The sequence below is a fragment of the Ranitomeya variabilis genome, chromosome 1, assembly GCF_051348905.1.
Source record: "Ranitomeya variabilis isolate aRanVar5 chromosome 1, aRanVar5.hap1, whole genome shotgun sequence".
Taxonomy (NCBI): Eukaryota; Metazoa; Chordata; class Amphibia; order Anura; family Dendrobatidae; genus Ranitomeya; species Ranitomeya variabilis.
Genome location: NC_135232.1, coordinates 641,920,045 through 641,947,828, shown reverse-complemented (window position 1 = coordinate 641,947,828; position 27,784 = coordinate 641,920,045). Strand labels below are relative to the sequence as shown.

General features: G+C 43.5%; 1 protein-coding gene across 1 annotated transcript in view; it reads left to right on the top strand.

Moving 5' to 3' along the window:
* The window catches only part of LOC143773945 (protein transport protein Sec23A), a 382,144-nt gene that overhangs the window by 161,451 nt on the left and 192,909 nt on the right, over positions 1-27,784 (top strand). The window contains exons 10-11 of the mRNA XM_077261251.1: positions 9,756-9,879; positions 12,869-12,949. Coding sequence (XP_077117366.1) covers positions 9,756-9,879; positions 12,869-12,949 — 205 coding nt within the window. The remainder of the gene's footprint in view (positions 1-9,755; positions 9,880-12,868; positions 12,950-27,784) is intronic.

Genomic DNA, 27,784 nt, shown 5'->3' with positions numbered 1-27,784 from the left:
TTGACACCCCTGCAATTCTGTCATATAATACTCAGTTTCTTCCTGAAAATGATTGCAAACACAAATTCTTTGTTATTGTCATCTTCATTTAATTTGTCTTAAATGAAAAAACATAAAAAGAATTGTCCTAAAGCCAAATTGGATATAATTCCACACCAAACATAAAAAAGGGGTTGGACAAAAGTATCGGCACTGTTCAAAAAATCATGTGATGCTTCTCTAATTTGTGTAATTAACAGCACCTGTAATTTACCTGTGGCACCTAACAGGTGTTGGCAATAACTAAATCACACTTGTAGCCAGTTGACATGGATTAAAGTTGACTCAACCTCTGTCCTGTGTCCTTGTGGGTTCCACATTGAGCATGGAGAAAAGAAAGAAGACCAAAGAACTGTCTGAGGACTTGAGAAACCAAATTGTGAGAAAGCATGAGCAATCTCAAGGCTAGAAGTACATCTCCAAAGACCTGAATGTTCCTGTGTCTACCGTGCGCAGTGTCATCAAGAAGTTTAAAGCCCATGGCACTGTGGCTAACCTCCCTAGATGTGGAGGGAAAAGAAAAATTGACAAGAGATTTCAACGCAAGATTGTGCGGATGTTGGATAAAGAACCTCGACTAACATCCAAACAAGTTCAAGCTGCCCTGCAGTCCGAAGGTACAACAGTGTCAACCCGTACTATCCGTCGGCGTCTGAATGAAAAGGGACTGTATGGTAGGAGACCCAGGAAGACCCCACTTCTTACTCGGAGACATAAAAAAGCCAGGCTGGAGTTTGCCAAAACTTACCTGAAAAAGCCTAAAACATTTTGGAAGAATGTTCTCCGGTCAGATGAGACAAAAGTAGAGCTTTTTGGGCAAAGGCATCAATATAGAGTTTACAGGAGAAAAAAGATGCATTCAAAGAAAAGAACACGGTCCCTACAGTCAAACATGGCGGAGGTGCCCTGATGTTTTGGGGTTGCTTTGCTGCGTCTGGCACTGAACTGCTTGACCGTGTGCATGGCATTATGAAGTCTGAAGACTACCAACAAATTTTGCAGCATAATGTAGGGCCCAGTGTGAGAAAGCTGGATCTCCCTCAGAGGTCATGGGTCTTCCAGCAGGACAATGACCCAAAACACACTTCACAAAGCACTAGAAAATGGTTTGAGAGAAAGCACTGGAGACTTCTAAGGTGTCCAGCAATGAGTCCAGACCTGAATCCCATAGAACACCTGTGGAGAGATCTAAAAATGGCAGTTTGGAGAAGGCACCCTTCAAATATCAGGGACCTGGAGCAGTTTGCCAAAGAAGAATGGTCTAAAATTCCAGCAGAGCATTGTAAGAAACTCATAGATGGTTACTGGAAGCGGTTGGCCGCAGTTATTTTGGCTAAAGGCTGGTGGTGTCTGGCAGACGCGCTGTTCCACCTAGGCTTCAGTAATCGCTGCTCTTCTATCGCACGCATGCGCAGTAGGTATGCTTTCTGTTTCAGCAGCGCGCACCTGCGCTGTAAGTGTCTGACAGACGCTGAACAAACTTCCGGTTCTCGGCACTACACGTGCAATCATGTGCACGCCCGCAGGTACGCTTCCTGCCTCAGCATCGCGCGTCTGCGCGATGGGTGTCTGATAGACGCCGAACAAACTTCCGGTTTTCAGCGTTACACGTGCAACTATGTGCACTGCTGTATGGCGCACCTGTGTTGCATAATCTGCACTTTACTGTTGGAGCTGCATGTACGGTACGGAGGTTTAAGGTATGATGCATGATCACAGGTGCCGGTGGTTTTATTCCTAAATACTTCTGTCCTCTCATTGGTCATGACCAATATATAACCCCCTCTGGCCAGGACCCAACCACCCCGGACGAAGCATTTCGGTGCGAAACGCGCGTCGGGTGTGGTGGGTCCCCGGGTTCTTCCTCTTGGTAACTATACCCGTATTTAGACACTATATCTATGCAGTATATGAGTACTTTTGTCAAGCTGTTTCAGCTGCTTAATGCTATGTATGGACATTGTGCTATACTTTACATGTGTATGTAATTACTATGCTGTATGTTGATGGAGTATCTAGACACTTGTTATATATTCGTTGTTACATATGCTCTGTTATAGTTTACTCTCTGCTATTTCACTTTTGTGTCTATTGAGGTCGTTGCCTGTGTGTGACCCACCATTGCTCCTGCACTGGTGGTTACTACCTCTAATAATCCTATTTATTGTATATGTTGTTTTTATATCAATAAAGTATATACTTTTTTCCAGTATCTGGCCTTGATGTGAGGGTGTTTCGTTTTGGTGTGTCAGTATGGTTGTACCTTCATGGCTTTATTAGGGATATTATTTAGGTGTTTCTTGTATTTATCCTATTTCAGGACGTATTGATATCCCAGTCCATTATGGACTTTAGAAGCAGAGATGCTTCTTGGACTGTACATGCTAATAGTGTGTTTGGTGGTGTTCCGCCGGTGCAGGAGCCTGTACAGAAGACAGCATTGAAAAAAGTTTTTAAAAACCTCCTGAATCGTCGTACCAGATTGTGGTGGAACAGGACATCATTGGAAAATTACATATCTAAGAGTCTCATCCCTAAAGGATTGCGTGTTCAGATTTTCCCGTCATTTCCGGTTAGTGATCCAGCCATGCGTATGAGATGGGAAACTGCTTGCCATGTGTGTTCCACGACATTTATGACTCTTTTGATAGAGATCAATGGGAAATCTATAAATGACTTGGGAATTGAGATCGATGAGATCTATAAAAAACTCCAGACTGAATGTACATCTGAGGAATTTGAGACCTTTATGAAGGAAATTGATGAACAATGTGATATATGGGAGAGAGATATCTGTAGTAACAAAAATAAGAAATTTCTACATGATCAGCAGGATAAAATGGACAATAAGGTGTATAAATGGTCTCATCTTGATCCATCTAACAAGAATGGTCCCACTTTAGAATCTGCTAGCACCTCTAGTGCCAATTCATCTACCTCATCGGTTGGTCAGAATGTGGAGCGGCACCTAAGATTTAATCAAAGGCGGAGAGATGACCGTTTTCGGGGGTACAACACGAGGCGTCGTGTCAAAAACTTGGATTTGGACCCTGAAGACCCTTCCCAGAACACCTCTATGAAGGTAATTAACCTCTCGAATGTTGTTTTATCACCTGCTCAAATTTCCCTCCTTAAGAAAGGTCTTACCTTCTCTCCATCCTCTGCCTTGGACCAATTTTCGGTCCTTAAGGACTTGCAAATGTTTACCCGGAGGATATTTTTTAAGAAAATGTTTTTTCGTGACACACATGATGATTTATCCTCAACAGCAACAGAGGCGGAAACAATCCAGATCCTAGAAGATTTGGCAATGGACGCTGAGGGAAGTAAGTATCCTAGACATCTCCTCCCCAAATCTAAGAAATTTCCTCAAATCCAGACTGTACCTGCCCTAGATATGTTTATACGTTCAGTTATGCAGGAAGTAAAAAAGATTCCCGAAACCATCAGAGGTGATAACCTTAGCAGTGACGAAAGAAAGGCCCTTAAGGAATTGAGAAACCTCCATGAGGTAACTATCAAACCCTCCGATAAAGGGGGGAATGTTGTAGTATGGTCAGTTACTGCTTACGAAAAAGAGATGACAAGACAGCTAAAAAACACGTCTTGTTATCAGAAACTGACATTTAACCCTTTATTAAAATATAAGGATGAACTTCGTGGTCTTTTACAGGAGGCGGTTGACAACGGTGTCTTAACTAATAAACAGATGGAGGGACTCTGGATTGAGGATCCAACGATAGCAAGTATCTACCTACTCCCAAAAATTCATAAAGATCCCAGTACACCACCAGGTAGGCCCATAGTGTCGGGTATTAATAACATTTCGGATCCCATCTCTAAACTGGTTGATTTCTATCTTAAACCACTGGTGGAAATACTTCTTTTTTGAAGGATACAACAGATACTTTGAAGAAATTAGACGGGATCCAATTGGAACCTGGCATGATCCTTGTAACTTGTGACGTTGAATCGCTGTACACATCAATCCGTCACGAGGATGGACTAGAGGCAGTCACTTTCTATCTAAGCAATAGCGGTTTGGATGAATATCTATGCATCTTTCTTATCAAAGCCTTGAGATTCATCCTGACACACAATTTCTTTATATACAAGGATTCATTTTTTCGCCAAGTACAGGGTACCGCTATGGGGGCGTCTTGTGCGCCCTCATATGCGAACCTATTTCTAGGCCTTTGGGAGCGTGGTATTTTCCAAACATCTCCCCACCATCTCAGCACAAGGGTTATTGCCTGGTGGAGGTATATTGATGACGTACTGATGATTTGGCAGGGAACTCGGACCGACTTGGACTCATTCTTCATGGCTCTTAATAACAATAACAAGAACATCAAACTCACATACAAATGCGACACCAGCCGTATCGAGTTCCTTGATATTTCCATTTTCGCAGACAAAGATGGGTTTCTACAAACCGATTTGTACCGTAAAAGTACATCGGTTAACTCAGTACTACATGCGTCATCGCAACATCCATATCATCTCATAAAAAAATATCCCAACAGGACAATACTTACGCGCTAGAAGAATCTGTTCAAATAATCTTCTTTTTGAAAAACAGGCATCAGACCTCCATAAACGATTCAAGGACAGAGGATATGGGAGAAGAACCATCTGTCGGTCATATCAACAAGCATATCGGAGCCAGAGAGCTGAATTGTTACAGCAAAAGAGACCCACTGAACAGAATGATCAGGTACGTTGTATTTTGGACTACAACTCTAGGAGCAGCGAAATTAGGGCTGCTATTGCCAAACATTGGCATATTTTACAACTAGATGATACAATTTCCCAATTTATTGGTGACCATCCAGCGATCTCTTTCAGGAGATCTCAAAATCTCAGAGATCACTTAGTCCATAGTCACCATAAGGGTCCAAAACAAAAATACATTTTTGAATCCAGAGGCCCGAAATGGGGCTGCACTCAATGTGGTAAGTGCGTTGCATGTAAAAATATCTGTGACTCCACTGAGTTCCCCAACTCTGCTGGGGATAGAATTTTTAAAATCACCCACACAATTACATGCACTACCAAAGCAGTGGTTTACCATGCCACTTGCCCCTGCGGCCTCATCTATGTGGGGATGACGTCGCGTGAACTCCGCCGCAGGGTGCGTGAGCACGTCTTGGATATCATGGATGCGTCTACTGAAGATGATACCACTAAATTAAAACCAATACCGCGCCACTTTAAGGCCTTTCACAATTGCGACCCTATGGGGTTGAGCGTTAAAGGTATTGACAGAGTGTTTATTGGTCCCTGTGGAGGGAACTGGAAGAGACTCCTGGCTCAAAGGGAAACAAGGTGGATATATAGACTCAATACCATCTCTCCACATGGCTTGAACGATCACAACAGCTTTGTTCCCTTTTTACCTACATGATCGTTCTTCCCCAGTCACTATTTTTATGACTTTTCATTGCTGACTTCTGTTTGTTTTTATCCTGGCTTGTTTTTAATAAATTTTACATGTTGAATATTAGTGCCTCATTTCTTAATTTTATTTCTAATGTCTTAGGGGTTAATATATTTGGTCATATTTCTCCATGGTGTTTCAAGAGGATGTCATCATCAGTTGCTTCAAGAGGACACGCGCGTGGCGGCAGGATATCTGTTATACCTACTCATTTATAAGGACTCTCTTTTTATTCTTTTAGTCACTACTGTATGGTTTTTATCCCCTTTCTTACTTATCATGCATATTTTATATACTATTTGGGTGTGTGTCGTTTATTGTCAATATTTATTCATATGCACTTTTGTCACTTTATTTCACTAGGTATAGTATATATTGCTTTGTTTTCCTCATTTGGTTTGAGGTTTATTATTGGTATTTATCATATTTACGATAGCCACTTATGTCACTTTATCTTATTTTAAGCATATTATACAGTGCCTTTTTCCTTTATCTGCGATACCTACATACTTTTTGTATACTATTTGGCTGTGTATAGTTTATTGCCAACTTTATATTTACTTATATGCACTTTCGTCACTTTATTTCACCATGGCATAGTATAATTTGTTTTGCATTCCTCATTGGGTTTGAGGCTTATTATTGGCATTTATTATATTTATCATAGGCACTTATGTCACTTTATTCCTTTTCAAGCATATTATATAGTTTTATTTGTGATACCTTTATGTATATTTGTGCTTGTCACTTTATGTCTTTTTTCTAATTACATAATTTATGGGTATCTTTCACTAATTAATTAGTCATTGTGGTTGTTATTTATTTATTTTTCTTCACTTTTAATTCAGCATTATTTTTGTCTTACATTGGTCCTTATTTGTCATTGTCCCTTCACTTTTCTTTCCTCTTTTGGCATTATTTTTCTTTTTCGTTATATATCTTTTCTCTGTCAGTTATTGTTTATTTATCACTGCATGTATACTTTTTCGTGCCCTTTCTCTCTTTTTTGTTACTTTCATTGGTGCTTATCAGTATTTTTTGGCATTTCTTTTTTTATCACCATGCATGGCTACACTGTTTCTTCTTTTTTATATATGCGCCTGCGCCTTGCTGCTTCTGTTTATTTCCAATTGATCTTTCCGGCGTTATTCTGTAGCCCCATTAAACTGCTGCTTTTTTACTACACGCATGCGCAGTAGAAATACTTTCTGTCTTAATAGTGCGTGCCTTCGCTGGTGGTGTCTGGCAGACGCGCTGTTCCACCTAGGCTTCAGTAATCGCTGCTCTTCTATCGCACGCATGCGCAGTAGGTATGCTTTCTGTTTCAGCAGCGTGCACCTGCGCTGTAAGTGTCTGACAGACGCTGAACAAACTTCCGGTTCTCGGCACTACACGTGCAATCATGTGCACGCCCGCAGGTACGCTTCCTGCCTCAGCATCGCGCGTCTGCGCGATGGGTGTCTGATAGACGCCGAACAAACTTCCGGTTTTCAGCGTTACACGTGCAACTATGTGCACTGCTGTATGGCGCACCTGTGTTGCATAATCTGCACTTTACTGTTGGAGCTGCATGTACGGTACGGAGGTTTAAGGTATGATGCATGATCACAGGTGCCGGTGGTTTTATTCCTAAATACTTCTGTCCTCTCATTGGTCATGACCAATATATAACCCCCTCTGGCCAGGACCCAACCACCCCGGACGAAGCATTTCGGTGCGAAACGCGCGTCGGGTGTGGTGGGTCCCCGGGTTCTTCCTCTTGGTAACTATACCCGTATTTAGACACTATATCTATGCAGTATATGAGTACTTTTGTCAAGCTGTTTCAGCTGCTTAATGCTATGTATGGACATTGTGCTATACTTTACATGTGTATGTAATTACTATGCTGTATGTTGATGGAGTATCTAGACACTTGTTATATATTCGTTGTTACATATGCTCTGTTATAGTTTACTCTCTGCTATTTCACTTTTGTGTCTATTGAGGTCGTTGCCTGTGTGTGACCCACCATTGCTCCTGCACTGGTGGTTACTACCTCTAATAATCCTATTTATTGTATATGTTGTTTTTATATCAATAAAGTATATACTTTTTTCCAGTATCTGGCCTTGATGTGAGGGTGTTTCGTTTTGGTGTGTCAGTATGGTTGTACCTTCATGGCTTTATTAGGGATATTATTTAGGTGTTTCTTAAAGGTTGTGTAACCAAGTATTAGGCTGGGGGTGCCAATACTTTTGTCTGGCCCATTTTTGGAGTTTTGTGTGAAATGATCAATGTCCCTAGTCCATGCCCTCATCATCTCTCGCCTTGACTACTGCAACCTCCTGCTCTGTGGCCTCCCCTCTAACACTCTCGCACCCCTCCAATCTATTCTAAACTCTGCTGCCCGACTAATCCACCTGTCCCCCTGCTATTCCCCGGCCTCTCCCCTCTGTCAATCCCTTTACTGGCTCCCCATTGCCCAGAGACTCCACTACAAAACCCTAACCATGACGTACAAAGCCATCCACAACCTGTCTCCTCCATACATCTGTGACCTCGTCTCCCGGTACTTACCTACACGCAACCTCCGATCCTCACAAGATCTCCTTCTCTACTCCCCTCTTATCTCCTCTTCCCACAATCGCATACAAGATTTCTCTCGCGTATCACCCCTACTCTGGAACCCTCTACCACAACACATCAGACTCTCGCCTACCATCGAAACCTTCAAAAAGAGCCTGAAGACCCACCTCTTCCGACAAGCCTACAACCTGCAGTAACCACCGATCGACCAACCGCTGCACGATCAGCTCTATCCTCACCTACTGTATTCTCACCCATCCCTTGCAGATTGTGAGCCCTCGCGGGCAGGGTCCTCTCTCCTCCTGTACCAGTTATGACTTGTATTGTTTAAGATTATTGTACTTGTTTTTATTATGTATACCCCTCCTCACATGTAAAGCGCCATGGAATAAATGGCGCTATAACAATAAATAATAATAATGTTTTGCTTTTTGCTTCATTCTCTTTTGTGTTTTTTCATTTAAGACAAATTAAATGAAGATAATAATACTAAAGAATTTGTGTTTGCAATCATTTTCAGGAAGAAACTGAGTATTATCTGACAGAATTGCAGGTGTGTCAATACTTTTGGCCACAACTGTAGAATAGAGTTTTCTGTAAAACTATTGGGTTATTCATCAGTATAAGTCGCTCCCTTGTGTGCACATGAGAAATAACATTATTTCAGTCCATTATATGATTTGTATAATTTGTGAAGATGAGTGAATCAACTTATTGGACTCTTATTCAGCGGCCACATCACTAGTATGTGATTGCCAGATGGTAACACGGTGAACCGCTTCTTCTATTTTGTAGGCCTAGTGCGCCATAATTGCTGTGGCATGATGCATTTCTATGTAAAAACCACTTGCTGCTCATATGTTCAGTCTTTTGAGCTTCTTTTAACCGCTACAGGTTTCCAAAGACTCCAAGTGGTTAAAAGAAGTGATCTGCCCATTCTTCTAGCGTTAAAGTTAAAAAAAAAAAAATGGTGGCAAAGATGTCTCAAAAAAACGTGTAGTTATGGCTACAATCTGACCATCATTATTGCCCTTTTAGGTCTAGTCACAAAGAGGCTAACCATGTCTCCAAATCAAGTTATGTGAAAACTATTTCAGAATCATATTACTTAGGGCTCATTGTGATGTTGTTTTTTCTTGTAATAGTTCTACCAGTGCTTTTTATAAATGGAACTCTCGCACGTACAAGAGTATAATCTTTGGGGCTATTCAATGTTCAATTTTTTTTTTGGGGGGGGGGGAGCGGTAGAGATATTTCGTAAATTGTAAAGATATGACTGATATTGATCTGAGTGTCAGATTAAAATTTTGAATATAAGTCTATGGGTCCATAAAAAAGTAGGATCGTAGTCAGATGCCAAGCATGTGCTGTCCATTTTTCAGGGACTGTTAGACAGGAGAAGATGAAGAAGCTTTTTTTTGTCTCTTGTCCACAAAAACTGATGAAACTCGGACCAAACTTGGACGAAACTGAAATGAAAATTTGATGCAACTCCCCCCACTTAACTGCTGCATTCAGCAACTGATAGTTGTATCTAAACTATCAACAGCTCTTTAGCTTGTTCCGTACGATCGCACATATGACGCATGCAGCAGATTATTCTCCTTTTCCCATGAGGAACACCTGCACATTTGGTTTGTCTGCCGCACTGCTCCTCCCCCTATTCTGTATACTTTATTAAACCTTCTTTTTTCTTTTATACATACAGTGGATACATGGTAATGGGAGACTCTTTTAACACATCTCTCTTCAAGCAAACGTTTCAAAGGGTTTTTACTAAGGATACACAGGGCAACTTCAAGATGTCATTTGGTGGTATTTTGGAAATTAAGGTAAATCTGAATGAAACATGTTAAAATATGTTGTTTTATGAAACCATAATTAATCCACATTCCCTTGTCAGCTAGTTTTAGCCTTATGTTTTTCAAATCTCACATGTGTCACATTATAATGTAATAACTTTGGAATGCCTATCCATATCCTAGTGAATCTTGGATTCTTTTTTTTTTCATGACACCTTTTACTTTATGTTAGCAGTAAATTTAGGTCAATGTGTTTGGCATTTAATGTACAGTATTTATGAAAATACATGAAATTTGCTGAAAAATTAGCAATGTTTCTGCCTTTTACGGAGTAAAGATCACTGTTATCACTGTTAACTCTAACTGCATATCTAGTCATCACCCATGGGGGCTTCCCCCAACCCCACACACACACACCGGCAATCACTGTGATTGGCACAAACATAATTTTTGAAGCAAATGTTTTCTATTGAAAATTTTCAAATTTAAGGACATTTACCGACCAGAAGAAAAACAGACCCCACCTCTCAAACACTCCCCCCAACACATTATAACAAGTCATATTTTTGGCTTATAAATACTACTGTAAAATAGTCACCAAATACTGAATGTGTGAACGTGGCCTAATTCTTGGAGTTTTCGTGCTCCAGATTAGTTCCCTGAATAGGCAGTTAATTTTTGAAAAAAGTATCTCTGGGGTATCCAGTTAGGGGGAATTGTGTAAAACATATAGCAGTTGAAGCATCCATATCATTTTACGTAAATTAGTGCGACCCACCACTGATAATTATAAGTTAGACTGGGTTTTATGTTAAAATTTTGTAAAATCTGTGGTGAGATGTAATCTTTCATAACCGTTTATCTGTGTTGTTATGTTAGTACGCAAATATTTAAACGTAGAGACTACTCGTAATACAGAATTGTCATAAAAAGGAGCTTTGTCCCCATTATCCAATGGAAGCAGAAAAACATCTCTGGTAAAATTGGGATGGTGGTCGTAGTCTTATCGTTGTTTAGTAACCCTTTTGGCTCCAATTAAACAGTCAGTACTGAATGAACAATCTGAGCCAAAAGGATTTCTGTAATATAATGATCACCGCTCTGCACACCATATTTCACTCCGAAATGGCATGGACGGTGGTTATATAGATCGTCTGTGTGTACCTGCCAGAAATAATTGGTGGCCAGTGGCTGACATCCTCCTGCAATCCAGAATTACAGATCTTCTGTTCCCATGCTGTTTGCTCTGTGTGACTCATCTGTGATCACACCAGTAGCATCACCCAAATTCATTCTGCGCTGAGCGTTCATGCTCAATTTTTGGTGTACTTTATTTTTCACTGTTTTTTTTTTTTCAAATTAATTTAAAATTCCAGTAATACCTGTCCAGTAAGAGGGCCAGGTACAGAATCAAAATCTACAAGCTTTGCGAGAATTCCTCAGGGTACACCCACAGACTTAGGGTTTACGAAGGGAGGGACAACTTGATTGCACTTCGCCAAATGCCCCCCTGTCAAGGGAGTGAGTGGGAAAATTGTGTGGGATTTTGTGCACCCACTGCTAGACCGGTGTTATCACCTCTACATTGATAGCTTCTACCCCAACATCCCACTATTCAACCCTCTCTGCCAGAATTACTGATGCATGTGGCACCGTGCGAAAAAATCAGAGAGGCATCCCTAAGTCGCTAATTGGGCAACTGCTCAGAAAGGACGAAAGCAGAGCCCACTGCCGCGAGAACATGCTAGTGGTCAAGTAAAAGGACAAGAGGGATGTCCTTATCATGACCACACCCATCATTATCTGAGGTATTACAACAGAAGTTCAAAAGCCAAATTGTATCTTGGATTATACAATATATAGAGGTATAAATCTCTCAGATCAGGTTCTAAAACCATAGACTGCCACGTAGAAGACAAAAGTAAGGTCCAAAAAAATGGCCATGCACATTGTACAGATGGCACTGCTCAATGCTTTCAGGCTGTCTCATTGTGCAAGAAATATGGGGACCTTCCTTCAGTTTCAGGAGGTAGTTATCAGGCCCTCATATTTTGAAGTCAGGAAAGTAGGGGTCCCACTACTCTGTAAATGAAGGTGTGGTGCCCATATTGTACCAGGGCAACATTTCCCTGCTGAGGTCGCCCAAGCTACATTGAAAGGAAGAACACAGAAAAGGTGCAGAGTATTCTCCAAACAGGGAATACAAAAGGACACAATTTATTATTGTGAATCCGACCCTAAGAAACCTGACCTTTATTATTATTATTATTATTATTATTATTATTATTATTATTAGTGCCTTTGCATTAATGATTGTGTCTAAACATACCACACATCTATGAATTGTTACAATTTGGCTTTACCTGTTGTACTCCACACAACTTACACATGCTATACTGCATTATAAATTTATACACCAGTAAAACCAAAAGCATAACTCATTATTCCGCTAGATGAAGAATTCCTTGAGGGGTGTAGTTTGTAAAATGGGTTCACTAGTGGGGTTTTTCTATTAATCTGGCAAATAACATTTTTGTGAAAGAATTAGAATATTTAATTTTCACATCCCCACGTTATAAACTTATGTGAAGCACATTTGTGGCCAAAAAGGTTATTACACCCCTATTTACATTTCTCTAGGGATATAGACTCCTGACTATAGACTGGGGTCATGTGTGAGAGGGTTTCTGCTGTTTTGTCACCTCATCGGCTCTTCAAATGCGACATGGCATCCGCAGTCTAGTTCAGCCAAAATTGCACTATAAAAGTCAAATAGCACTCTTTCCCTTCCGAACCCTACCATGCGCCCAAACAGTAGTTTTCCACCACATGTGAACTATCCGCCTACTCAGAAAAAATTGCTTTAGAATTTGTGAGGTAATTTATTTTTTCCCAATCCTGGCAACCCCTTTAAAATGTTATTATTTGTAGTATATATATTACTGTGTTCTTGGGTGCCCTTTTAGAAGTATCTGTGAGGTTTTCCTTACTTGTGCTTTTTTCCTTGTTTTCTTTAAAGACTTCAAGAGAAATCAAGATTTCAGGTGCAATTGGACCTTGTATGTCTCTGAATGCCAAAGGATCCTGTGTTTCTGAAAATGTAAGTTTTTAGAGGCGTGCTCCTGTATAAAACAAAACAATAGGTATTTAAAAATTAAAAAAAGATTACATTCAATAGCATCTTACATGACTTCGGGAAGGATGTCTTCTTGTTTTTAAGTACTGTATATCCATGCATAATAAAGCCACATAAAAGTTGGAAGGGATCTACAGAGGGAGATATGCCTAAAAATAAATTTAAAAGAAGAAGATGGGCCCTATCTGAGCACAGTTAACAGTTTTATAGTCTATGTTTATCTTAGCAGTGCAGGGGTTAATCTGCTCAGTTGAGAGCTCTTGGAAGCTTTCCTGCATTAAGGCTCTCAGATGTTCACGGTTAGCCACTCCCATCTCCTGTATAAACTGGGCCCTCACTAGCACTCATTGTCAGACACAGCTTATGCTGCATGGCTAGAGATTGTTGATTTTTGTTGCAGAAGGTGTTTGGTAGATTTATCTGTGACTGTTGCTAGGTTTTGAGTGTGTGATAATTCTTTTTCTTCTCCTACTTTAACCCCATTCTTTACTCCCCAGTGCATTCCATTGTTTTCTGTGTGATTATATTTGTATGTTTGGTATTTTTCATAATCCCTGTTCGTATTACCTTGTTAGTCTGGTTGGTGTATTACTGTACACTATAACTCCCCTCTTCCCTTGGTGGGGGAAGGATACAGACTGAGGGCAGATTCAGGAGCAAGGTATGTGGCCCCGGCATCTTAACCATCAGAAGTAATCCGGGAACAGGGCAAGTCTCACAGTGCACTGAGCTCAGACAGTTCATCGCAGTTCACTGTTAGAAATTACTCCCACTGAGGCAGACGCCATTAACTGTGCAGAGTGGGAGTTGCAGGAGAGGCTGAGGATTGCCGTCTCCATCGCGGGCAATGGAAGGCTCTGACTGCTTGGAGATCCGGGGAATGTGGGAGGGTGGCGAGGACGTTTGAGGTGCGGGGATTCCCCATGTGGAATCTCGGTGTAGTGCAGTCGCAGCGCTTCGAGTGTTCTCTTCCCTCCCTTCCCTCTTGGTCCGCATACCTGCACCAATTGTGCAGGAGCCTTGGTGGGTGCTCCCCGGCTGGTGATTGATCCTCACAGGGGAGTGTGGAAGCAGGGAGCTTGGCAGCCTCCCACGTGTGCTGCAGTGAGTGGCTTGTGACTGGAGGGAGGGCACTCCAACGGCTATCTTTATGAAAACAACCACAGCGCTTAACTCACTAAATCCCATGGACTCGCTGACTGTGACGTACTGCTGCCACCTAGTTCCCTTTCTGGAAATTGTGCCTGTTGCACATTTTTGCAATTTAAATAGAGAAATGACTCTGTAATCCCCCCTTTTTTTTCTCTTTTGGCATCCCAACCACTACCATTATCTTTTGAAAGCATACTGATTAATCAGTCACAGGACTTATCCTTATATTATACATATATCTTGGGGTAGGCATCATTTGCCCTTCCAAGTCGCAATCTGCAGCTGATAAGCTAAAGACCTATTCCAGGGGCAATAATTTGACGACCGTGCAGAAATCCTCAAATAAACCAACCCAGGCAGAGACATCAATGTCTCAGGAATTAGAGGATATGGACACAGAGCCCACTTTGAAACAGGTATCCGCACAACTTCTGGTTGCTATCCGGGACAGTACAGCCTCCCTAACGGGGAAAATTGAGGAGATTAAAACTGACCTGGGACTACTCCGTAATGATATGTCAAATTTAGGAGAGAAAGTCCGACAAGCGGAGGATAGAATTTCGAATCTGGAGGACCAAACAGCGCCTTTGCCTGAGCGTATCAGAGTTCTAGAACAAAAATTGAAGTCATGCGTACAAAAGCATGATGATCTAGAAAATAGACTGAGGCGTAATAACATTCGTATCATCGGACTGCGAACTGCCGGAGAGAGTTGAAGGAAATAATCCGATTGACTTTGTTTAACGATGGATCCGTACTTTATTTCCAGAAGCCACCTTCTCTACTGCGTACGCTGTGGAGAGGGCACACTGAGTACCTGGGAGGCCGAATCCTCCGGGGGCACCTCCAAGACCCCTATTGGCCAGATTTCTCAACTGAAAAGATAGAGATTATATCCTGCAACTGGCGCGAAAGGCCCAAGTAATTAAGTATGAAAATACTACTGTAATGCTGTTTCCGGATTTTCGGCGGATTTACAGAAGTGAAGAACCTCATTGACTTTGGCTAAAAGGCGCCTGAAGAGCTCTAATGTGATTTATTCAATGAAGTACCCAGCCAGGATCAGGGTAGTAGATGGTAAGAGGGTAACTTTCTTTCAGAATCCGATGGAAGCGGAGTAATGGCTCTCCAAGAGAGAGAGGCGTCAGAAGTAATAATGATAGTACATATTAATATGGTAAAGCTTACTGTGCGCACTGAACTCTGTACTTCTGATGGTGATCATTGACTTGACATTTGCGCACTATTGTTCTAAATCTTTATATTTATGCCTGGGCTAGTTTACTGTTATGGTTGATTGTTATACTTTTACTACTGCTTATTCTCATATAGGCTTGTTAAAATGCTCATATATTGGTTAATCTGATGTTGTTACATCTCCCCCCCCCCCCTTTCTGAGTGTGCTACCCTGCGGGATTATGGGGGTGGGCATTGGATTGGTGGAATTGATGCCTAAATATGCGCCGCCCAGGCTTCTGATCCTCGGAGAGGCCAATAGATACTATTTATAATTTGCAAGGGGAGGTTGGCGCGGCGCCCACCTCTGGGGAGTTAGCGCTATGCTTCCTGGTCGGAGAACTCGGTTACCCTTAGGCTACGGTCACACTATCAGTATTTGGTCAGTATTTCACATCAGTATTTGTAAGTCAAAACCAGGAGTGGGTGATAAATGCAGAAGTGGTGATGTGTTTCTATTATAGCTTTTCCTCTGATTGTTCCTCTCCTGATTTTGGCTTACACATACTGTTGTAAAATGCTGACCGAGTACTGATAGTGTGACCATGGCCTTAGGGTAAGTTCACACAGGGCATTTTTGCTGCTTTTTTTTCTGCAGCAAAACTTGATCGTCTTGGCAGGAAAGAAGCTGCGTCAAAAACGCAGGTTTAGGTGCGTTTTTGGTGCGTTTTTTGTTGCGTATTTTGTGTGTTTTTCCTGCATTTTTTGGGTGCGGTTTTTTTCTCTTTGTCCATGCTAATGTCCTTGAATTTTCAGCAGCAAAAACGCAGCAAATAATGATACCTGCGTTTTTGCTGTGTTTTTTTAACACCTATTCAAGTCAATGGGTAAAAAACGCAGCAAAAACGCTGAAAGAAGTGACATGCTCTATGTCCAAAAAATGCAGCAAAGCACAAAATACTGATCACACAAAAAAACTATGTGTGTGCATGAGATTTCTGAAATCTCATAGGCTTTGCTGGTACTGTAAAAAGCAGATGAAAATTAGAATAAGAAAACGCAGCAAAAAAATGCAGCAAAAACGCCCTGTGTGAACTTACCCTTTGGGTTTAGCAAAAACTGAGTGATCAGACCAATAATTCTGTGGATGCCTCTCTGGGGTGAGTGGGGAAATTACTTTAAAGGTCTGCGCTAAATTCGGTATTAGGCTGCCGTCACACTAGCATTATTTGGTCAGTATTTTACATCAGTATTTGTAAGCTAAAACCAGGAGTGGGTGATAAATGCATAAGTGGTGCATATGTTTCTGTTATACTTTTCCTCTATTTGTTTCATTCCTGGTTTTGGCTTACAAATACTGATGTTAAATACTGACCAAATACTGCTAGTGTGACGGCAGTCTAACTGTTATTAGTGGTTCGGATTGATTGAAGAGAATATAAGAATTCTACCTATGCCTATACTTCAGTTTGAAGAAGTTTATGGTCATCTCTTGTTATATTTGTACTAGCTATTGAACCCGTTCTACGCCCGGGTGGCGAGCATTTATATTGGTATATGATCTCCATCCTGGTATGTGTTGCTTCCATCCTGCGCCCTAATCTTGTCATGTGCTGCTACCATCTTGCGCCCCCATCCTGTCATGTGCAGCCCCCATCCTGTTTTGTGTGCCTCCATCTTGTGATGTGCTACTGTCTTCCTGAGCACTCATCCTGTCACATGCTCCCATCCTGTACCCCAATCCTGTCATGTGGTGGTCCCATCCTGTACGCCAATCCTGGCATGTGGTGCTCCCATACTCCACCCCAATCCTGTCATGTGCTGCTACCATCATGCGCCCCCATCCTGTTATGTGCTACTATCTTCCTGAGCCCTCATCCTGTCATGTGCTCCCATCCTGCGCCCCCATGCTGTCATGTGGTGCTCCCATCCTGCACCCCCATGCTGTCATGTGCTGCTCCCATCCTGCGCCCTCATCCTGTCATGCAGTGCTTGCATCCTGCACCCACATGCTGTCATGTGCTGCTCCCATCCTGCGCCTCCATTTTGGTTATGTGCTGCTCCCATCCTGCGCCCCATCCTTTCATGTGCTGCTCTCATCCAGCGCCGCCATCCTGTCACGTGCTGCTCCCATCCTGCGCCCTTATCCTGCCATGTGCTGCTCCTATCTTGTGCCCCCATCCTGTCATGTGCTGCTCCCATCCTGTCATGTGCTGCTGCCATCCTGCTCCCCCGTTCTGTCATGTGCTGCTCCCATCCTGAGCCCCGATTCTGTCATGTGCTGCTGCCATCCTGCGCCCCCATTCTGTCATGTGCTGCTCCCATCCTACCCCCCGTTCTGTCATGTGCTGCTACCATCCTGTGCCCCCATGCTGTCATGCGCTGCTCCCATCTTGAGCCCCCATTCTGTCATGTACTGCTCCCATCCTACGCCCCAGTTCTGTCATGTGCTGCTACCATCCTGCGGCCCCATTCTGTCATGTGCTGCTCCCATCCTGCGCCCCCATTCTGACATGTGCTGCACCCATCCTGCACCTCCATTCTGTCATTTGCTGCTCCCATCCTGCGCCCCCATCCTGTCATGTGCTGCTCCCATCCTGCGCCCCGTTCTGTCATGTGCTGCTTCCATCCTGCACCCCCATTCTGTCATGTGCTGCTTCCATCCTGCACCCCCGTTCTGTCATGTGCTGCTGCCATCCTGCACCCCCGTTCTGTCATGTGCTGCCCTATTCTGTCATGTGCTGCTCTATTCTGTCATGTGCTGCTCCCATCCTGCGCCACAGTTCTGTAATGTGCTGCTCCCATCCTGCACCACCGTTCTGTAATTTGCTGCTCCCATCCATATGCCCCATACGCTGCTCCATAAAGGTTGTTGGCCCCCATAAGATGCTCCATAGTATATGCCTCATATGCTGCTCCATTATGGTTGATGGCCCCCATAAGATGCTCCATAGTATATGCCTCATATGCTGCTCCATTATGGTTGATGGCCCCCATAAGATGCTCCATAGTATATGCCTCATATGCTGCTCCATTATGGTTGATGGCCCCCATAAGATGCTCCATAGTATATGCCTCATATGCTGCTCTATTATGGTTGATGGCCCCCATAAGATGCTCCATAGTATTATATGCCCTGTATGCTGATCCATTATGGTTGATGGCCCCCATAAGATGCTCCATAGTATTATATGCCCTGTATGCTGCTCCATTATGGTTGATGGCCCCTATAAGATGCTCCATAGTACTATATGCCCTGTATGCTGCTCCATTATGGTTGATGGCCCCCATAAGATGCTCCATAGGATTATATGCCCTGTATGCTGATCCATTATGGTTGATGGCCCCCATAAGATGCTCCATAATATTATATGCCTCATATGCTGCTCCATTATGGTTGATGGCCCCCATAAGATGCTCCATAGTATTATATGCCCTGTGTGCTGCTCCATTGTGGTTGATGGCCCCCATAAGATGCTCCATAGTACTATATGCCCTGTATGCTGATCCATTATGGTTGATGGCCCCCATAAGATGCTCCATAGGATTATATGCCTCATATGCTGCTCCATTATGGTTGATGGCCCCCATATGATGCTCCATAGTATTATATGCCCTGTATGCTGCTCCATTATGGTTGATGGCCCCCATAAGATGCTCCATAGGATTATATGCCCTGTATGCTGATGCAATAAAAAAAAATAACATACTCCCCTATCATCGCTGGGCGCCGAGTGCTGGGCGGCCTGAGCAGGTGGGGACACCGGCGCGCTGTGGGGGTCAGGTGCCGGAGTCGCCGCTGGCTCAGGCCCCCAGCACTTGCTATAGTCACCTGGCTCTGATCCTGTGCTGCGCGCCGCTCTGTCTTCCGGGTCCTCTGCCTGTGACTGTTCAGTCAGAGGGCGGCGCGCATTAAGCGCGTCATCGCGCCCTCTGAACTGAACGTCACAGGCAGAGGATGTGGAGGACGGAGCGGCGCGCATCGGTGGAACGGGACAGGTGAATATAGCCTACTCACCCTCCTGGCACGTCCCTGCTTCTCCGTTGGAGATCGCGGTGTGCGTTCAGTGCTTACGCATACCGCGATCTCCTGGGAGCATCACTCTGTGGGATAAAGACTGCGCCGGCGCTTGCGCTTGTGCAGTCTATAAAGGCTTCGGACAGAGTGACGCTCCCAGCGTTATATTATAGATGGCCACTACTGGTCAGTGATTCACAGTTTAATTGAAAATTCAGTTAAGAATCAGCATTGCACCTATACTCTACCGTTTTGGTTTGATCGGTGTGTTGTGGAGCTAGGCACTCCGGAAGTAAATATTATTCTGTGTCAAAATTTTCTTTGGAGTCTATATGGCATCACTTAAACTCCTTTCTGGGAACATTAGGGGACTGGGGTCTGCTAGGAAACAAAATATGGTGTTCTCCCAGATACGTAAAACTCAAGTGCAGATATTATGTCTTCAAAAAACCCACTTGATACCAGACACTGTATCCAGAATGAATAAACCTTGGATACAATGGCAGAAACATGCTACACACACGTCCTATTCTAGAGGGGGGTCGTTATGGTACATAGATCGTTGAGATGGTCAGTTCAAATGATCAGAAGGGACCCAGAAGGTAGATTTATTTTTATATATGTATTTATAGATATGGAGACAGCAGCATCCTTTTAAGAAAGAGTTCTCCTGTTATACGTCAGCTGTTCGCTGTTTATCCAGAATTGATCATGCATTTGGGAATAATGCGGTACTATCGGATCTACGTTAAATTGAATGCCTTCCAAGAGTAGTATCCGACCATGCTCTATTGGCAGTATGCCTCCATCTGGGTGGCCCTGACAGGCCTAGGAGGCTCCACATGTATCCATTTTGGCTGCTCATAGGGGAACAAGATAGAATAACAGACCAACTAGAGGTATTTATAACAGATCATGCTGATTTCCCCGATAAATTGGTGATGTGGGATACACTTAAAGCATACTTGAGGGGATGTGTGAGGTCCACAATTTCGTATATTAACCCCTTCCCCACCTGTGACACAGCGTATGCGTCATGAAAGTCGGTGCCAATCCAACCTGCTGCGTCACAGAATGATCGCGTTCCTGCAGAACGGGTGAAAGGGTTAACTCAAATTTCACCTGACCTGCAGGGGGGGGGAGTGGTACTTCAGATCGGGGGGGATGGCTTTGCCCCCACGTGGCTAAGATTGCTCTGATTGGCTGTTGAAAGTGAACAGCCAATCAGAGCCATTTGTAATATTTCACCTATGAAACTTGGTGAAATATTACAATCCAGCCATGGCCGATGCTGCAATATCATCGGCCACGGCTGGAGACCCTGATCTGCCCCCGCCACCGACTGAGTTGTTGTTTCATACCGCTCTGTCCTGTCCTTCGCGCCCTCCTCTCCTCTCCGCCCCCCCCTTCTGTCCGATCTTACCCCCCCATACTTACGGTGTCCCTCCGTATTCTCCTATGGGTGCCGCCTCCTTCCAAAATGGTGGGCGCATGCGCAGTGTGCCCGCTGAATCTGCCGGCTGGCAGATTCATGCCAGATACATTTTGATCACTGTGATAGGTTCTATCACAGTGATCAATATAAAAATAAAAAGTAAATAAACCCCCCCTTTATCACCCCCATAGGTAGGGAACATAATAAAATAAAGAAAATGTATTTATTTTTATTTTTCCACTAAGGTTGAGGTTAGAATTAGGGTTATAGTTAGGGTTGCAATTAGGGTTAGAATTAGGGTTAGGGTTGCAATTAGGGCTAGGGCTAGAATTAGGGTTAGGGTTGGAATTAGGGTTAGGGTTATAATTAGGGTTAGGGTTAGAATTAGGCTATGTGCACACGGTGCGGATTTGGATTTGTAGCAGTTTTCCATCACATTTACAGTACCATGTAAACCTATGGAAAACCAAATCCGCTGTGCCTATGGTGCAGCATGTCAGTTCTTTGTGCAGATTCCGCAGTGTTTTACACCTGTTCCTGTATAAGAATCCGCAGGTGAAATCCACACAAAAAACACTGGAAATCCATGGTAAATCCGATTTTTCAAAAATGGCGCTGAAAAATCTGCACACAAATCCGCAACATGGGCACATAGCCTTAGGGTTAGGGTTGGAATTAGAGTTAGGGTTGGAATTAAAGTTAGGGTTGGAATTAGGGTTAAGACTAGGGTTAGGGGTGTGTTGAGGTTCTGGTCAGGCTTGTGGTTAGGGTTATGGTTAGGGTTGGGATTAGGGTTAGGGGTGTGTTGGGGTTAGGGTTGTGGTTAGGGGTGTGTTGGGGTTAGGGTTGTGGTTAGGGGTGTGTTGGGGTTAGGGTTGTGATTAGGGTCATGGTTAGAGTTGGGATTAGTGTTAGGGGTGTGTTGGGGTTAGTGTTTGAGTTAGAATTGAGGGGTTTCCACTGTTTAGGCACATTAGAGGGTCTCCAAACGCGACATAGCACCACCATTAAATCCAGCCAATCTTGTGTTCAAAAAGTCAAATGGTTCTCCCTCCCTTCTGAGCCCCGACGTGTGCCCAAACAGTGGTTTCCCCCCATATATGGGGTACCAGCATACTTAGGACAAACTGGACAATAACTTTTGGGGTCCAATGTCTCCTGTTACCCTTGTGAAAATAAAAAAATTGTGGGCTAAAAAATCATTTTTGAGGAACGAAAAATTATTTTTTATTTTCATGGCTCTGCGTTATAAACTTCTGTGAAGCACTTTGGGGTTTAAAGTGCTCACTATGCATCTAGATAAGTTCCTTGGGGGATCTAGTTTCCAAAATGGAGTCACTTGTAGGGGAGCTCCAATGTTTAGGCACACAGGGGCTCTCCAAATGCGACATGGTGTCCGCTAACGATTGGAGCTAATTTTTCAATCAAAAAGTCAAATGGCGCTCCTTCCCTTCCGAGCCTTGCCGTGTGCCCAAACAGTGGTTTACCCCCACATGCGAGGTATCATTGTACGCAGGAAAAATTGCTCAACAATTTTTAGGATCTATTTTATCCTGTTGCCCATGTGAAAATGAAAAAATTGAGGCTAAAATAACTTTTTTGTGAAAAAGTTTTTTACGGATCAATTTGCGAAGCACCTGGGGGTTTAAAGTGCTCACTATGCATCTGGATAAGTTCCTTGGGGGGGGGGGTCTAGTTTCCAAAATGGGTTCACTTGTGGGGGAGCTCCAATCTTTAGGCACACAGGAGCTCTCCAAACGCGACATGGTGTCCGCTAAAGATTGGAGCCAATTTTTCATTCAAAAAGTCAAATGGCAATGATGAATATGTGGATGCCCGGGAAATCCCTTCCTAACTCTGAAAGCCATATTCTACATTCAGCTAAAATTGATTGTCCACTGGGGTTTTTGGAGATGGAGAGAATAGCTATTCCTCGTTTGCTACCTTTGCTCCAACTGGCACGATCAATATGGAGGCAAATTAAAAAAGTAACAAAATTTGTCGATATAGTAGCCGAAATGCCACTGTGGAATAATAGTTATTTTCCCGGATTATTGAGCCACCCGTCCACTGAATTCTGGATATCGTATGGTGTCCTCACAGTGAGTAATGTACATAACCAGGGGGTCTTTGTTTCCTTTGAACAATTACAAAATACTTATAGCATACCGAAGTCTCAATTTTTCCGTTACTTACAATTAAGGTCAGCCTTCCAATCACATGTACGGAATGCGGGTACAGGTCGAGCTATTTCAGCTTTACCGTTAATAGGAATTCTTAATTCGCAGGGTCCTCAGGGACTTATTTCCTCTATATATACCTATTTGTTATCCATAGGCGAAGGATCTACCATAGATTCAATTAAGGGGAAATGGGGGAGGCTTCTTCCAGATACACTGGGAGAAGAATGGGATGAAATCCTGGAATCTCCAACTAAGGTCTCCCCATCAGTCAATAATAGGATGACCCAGCTGTACATCATATATCAATCCTATTTGACCCCGACTCGTCTTTTTAAAATGGGTCGTCTTCACTCATCAGACTGCTTGAGGTGTCATTCTAGTGATGCAGATTTTATCCATATGATATGGCAATGTCCTGTTGTCTTTCAATACTGGAGTGAGGTGACGATATTATTGACATCCTTGGTGTCGATCCCTGTCAAGCTTGAACCCCTGGTATGTTTGTTTGGAGTATGGGAGGCAGAGACCTGGGATCATCATATGGGAATTTTTCTGAGGGAGACGCTGTTTATGGCATGAAAGGTGATGGCACTGCGGTGGATGGGTGGTTCTTGTCCAACTGTTAGAGCATAGGTCGACTTGGTGAACTCAATTATTCCGTATGAGCGGACATTGTATCAAAATAGAGGTTGTCCAGCCAAATTTGAGAAGATATGGGGAAGATGGAACTCCTCCTGCCATACTGTTTAAGTTAAAATAACTCAATATATGCATAAGAAATGGGTGTACGATTATGCGGACATTATTTGCTCACAGGGCGGAACCTATTTAGAACTCTCCTCCAAGCGGCAGTATGTTAGTTTTAGAGGTTTTATTAGAAGTTAAACTAGTTAAGGTTCAAAATAAGACATAAATGATTAACATGCACTGTTTATTACCTTTGCAATACTTTTGATATGGCTATGTATGGTAATTTTATGCAACTAATGGATAATAATGAATACGAGCAAATGTGTGTATGATTTATCCTGCAATTAATAAACGAATTTAAAAAAAAAAAAAGTCAAATGGCGCTCCTTCCCTTCCGGGCCCTGACGTGTGCCCAAATAGTGGTCCCCCCCACATATGGGGTATCGGCGTACTCAGGACAAATTGGATAACAACTTTCGTGGTCCAGTTTCTCCTTTTACCTTTGGGAAAATAAAAAAAAATGTTACTAAAAGATTATTTTTGTGACCAAAAAGTTAAATGTTCATTTTTTCCTTCCATGTTGCTTCTGCTGCTGTGAAACACCTGAAGGTTTAATAAACTTCTTGAATGTGGTTTTGAGCACCTTGAGGGGTGCAGTTTTTAGAATGGTGTCACTTTTGGGTATTTTCAGCCATATAGACCCCTCAAACTGGCTTCAAATGTGAGGTGGTCCCTAAAAAAAAAGGTTTTGTACATTTTGTTGTAACAATGAGAACTCGCTGGTCAAATTTTAACCCTTATAACTTCCTAGCAAAAACAAATTTTGTTTCCAAAATTGTGCTGATGTAAAGTAGACATGTGGGAAATGTTATTTATTATCTATTTTGTGTCACATAACTCTCTGGTTTAACAGAATAAAAATTCAAAATTTGAAAATTGCGAAATTTTCAAAATTTTAGCCAAATTTGCATTTTTTTCACAAATAAACGCAAAAATTATCGACCTAAATATACCACTAACATGAAGCCCAATATGTCACAAAAAAACAGTCTCAGAACTGCTAGGATACGTTGAAGCGTTCCTGAGTTATTACCTCATAAAGGGACACTGGTCAGAATTGCAAAAAATGGCCTGTCAATAAGGTCAAAATAGGCTGGGTCATGAAGGGGTTAAAAGGGAATCCTATATTGGGAACAGAGACTTGCTGAGGAATGTAAATCGTTGGAAGCTGAGTATGTTAATAACCCCTCTGATAACTCTTTACATAGATGGTTTTGGAAGGGGAGGGAATATCTGATATGTTTACAGGAAAAAGCCCAGAGAAAACTCTTTTTTACTAAACAGAGCTATATCGAATTAGGTAACCAATCAAGTAAAATTTTAGCATATATAGTCCAACAAAATCAAGTGTCTCCATCCATTCTGTCCAGTAATACGAGGGAGGGAACTCCCCTACTCAAATCTGACCAGAGTGCAAACAGATTTGAAGAACATTTTAGAGCATTATATAGTTCCCAGCTGAACCATACTATAGAAGAAATTGATGAGTATTTAGGCCATGTACAATTTCCTAAACGTTCTTGTGAGGATTGGGCGTTCCTGGAAAGGGATATTACTTTGGAGGAAATTCGGGAAGCGGCCATGTCTCTTTCTAGTGGGAAAACTCTGGGACCTGATGGTATGCCCATAGAACTATTTAAAAGATATCTAGATCAAATAGGGCTGGTTTTGCTGCAGACTCTTTCTGAGGCACTTGCAAGACACCCGCTCCCCCAATCCTTTTATGATGTCACTATTGTGGTAATTCCAAAGCCAGATAAGCCTCCTGAGGAGTGTGGCTGATATCGCCCCATATCTGTACTCAACACTGATTATAAAATTCATACAAAACTTATGCTAACGGACTGAAAACAGTAATACTACCTTAAGTATTATACACGAAGATCAATGCGGCTTTATGCCAGGAAGGTCCACGTCCTCTAATATTAAACACCAAGAAAAAGGCCGAGACGCTTACCTGCCAAGGCCTCAAAACAAATTCTCTAACAGGGCGCAGTGGACCCAATTAAAGATGGCAGCTACACAGGTGCAGTAATATCGGATTGGCCGTTTGGTACACCAGTGCACAAAAAGATACAGTCTGTATGCGGCAATGTTCACACACAGGAGATGCAGAGCATAGACAGTTATCTAGAGCTCTGCTTGCAGAACACATTACTTAATTTTTCCCAACTTCTACATTACACCACATGAAGAAAAAAAGGCGATATAGTGTCACTCTGCACAGTAACAGGACCGCCCCCCCCCCCATTTAAGACAATATACTCAAAAAATAAAATAAATACATCACTGCAGTAATAATATCCCTTAATTAGCCCCTATGGTAATAATATTCCCCATCCCCGTGTATCTCATTCCTGGCTCCAGCCATATGTTCTCGCATCCTGCCCTCACGAGTATCCATTCTACCCCATATGATCTCCCCATCCTGCCCTATCTGTCTCCATCGTATCAATCCTGCCCCATGATCCTATCCTGCCCCATGTCTTTCATTCTGCCCCGTGTCTCCAATCATGCCCCGTATCTACATTCTGCCCATGCCTCCAGTCCTGCCCCCAGTGTGCCCAGCAATCTGCCCCAGTGTGTCCAGCATTCTGCCCCAGTGTCTCCAATATTGCCCCCAATCTGTCCAGCAATATGCCCCAGTGTGTCCAGCATTTTGCCCCAGTGTCTCCAGCATATTGCCCCCAGCATTCTGCCCCAGTGTGTCCAGCATTCTGCTCCAGTGTGTCCAGCATTCTGCCCCAGTCTGTCCAGCATATTGCCCCCAGTGTGTCCAGCATATTGCCCCCAGTGTGTCCAGCATATTGCCCCCAGTGTGTCCAGCATATTGCCCCCAGTGTGTCCAGCAATCTGCCCCAGTGTGTCCAGCATATTGTCCCCAGTGTGTCCAGCATATTGCCCCCAGGGTGTCCAGTAATCTGCCCCAGTGTCTCCAGCATATTGCCCCAGTGTCTCCAATATTGCCCCCAGTCTGTCCAGAAATCTTCCCCAGTGTGTCCAGCATTCTGCCCCAGTGTCTCCAGCATATTGCCCCCCAGTGTCTCCAGCATTCTGCCCCAGTGTCTCCAGCATTCTGCCCCAGTGTGTCCAGCATTCTGCCCCAGTGTGTCCAGCATTCTGCCCCAGTGTGTCCAGCATATTGCCCCCAGTGTGTCCAGCATATTGCCCCCAGTGTGTCCAGCATATTGCCCCCAGTGTGTCCAGCATATTGCTCCCAGTGTGTCCAGCAATCTGCCCCAGTGTGTCCAGCATATTGTCCCCAGTGTGTCCAGCATATTGCCCCCAGTCTGTCCAGAAATCTGCCCCAGTGTGTCCAGCATTCTGCCCCAGTGTCTCCAGCATATTGCCCCCCAGTGTCTCCAGCATTCTGCCCCAGTGTGTCCAGCATTCTGCCCCAGTGTGTCCAGCATTCTGCCCCAGTGTGTCCAGCATTCTGCCCCAGTCTGTCCAGCATATTGCCCCCAGTGTGTCCAGCATATTGCCCCCAGTGTGTCCAGCATATTGCCCCCATTGTGTCCAGCATATTGCTCCCAGTGTGTCCAGCAATCTGCCCCAGTGTGTCCAGCATATTGTCCCCAGTGTGTCCAGCATATTGCCCCCAGGGTGTCCAGCAATCTGCCCCAGTGTCTCCAGCATATTGCCCCAGTGTCTCCAATATTGCCCCCAGTCTGTCCAGAAATCTGCCCCAGTGTGTCCAGCATTCTGCCCCAGTGTCTCCAGCATATTGCCCCCCAGTGTCTCCAGCAATCTGCCCCAGTGTCTCCAGCATTCTGCCCCAGTGTGTCCAGCATTCTGCCCCAGTGTCTCCAGCATATTGCCCCCAGTGTGTCCAGCATATTGCCCCCAGTGTGTCCAGCATTCTGCTCCAGTGTCTCCAATATTGCCCCCAGTCTGTCCAGCAATCCGCCTTAGTGTGTCCAGCATTCTGCCCCAGTGTGTTCAGCAAGCTGCCCCAGTGTCTCCAGCATATTGCCCCAGTGTGTCCAGCATTCTGGCCCAGTGTCTCCAATATTGCCCCAGTCTGTCCAGCAATCTGCCCCAGTGTGTCCAGCATTCTGCTCCAGTGTCTCCAGCATATTGCC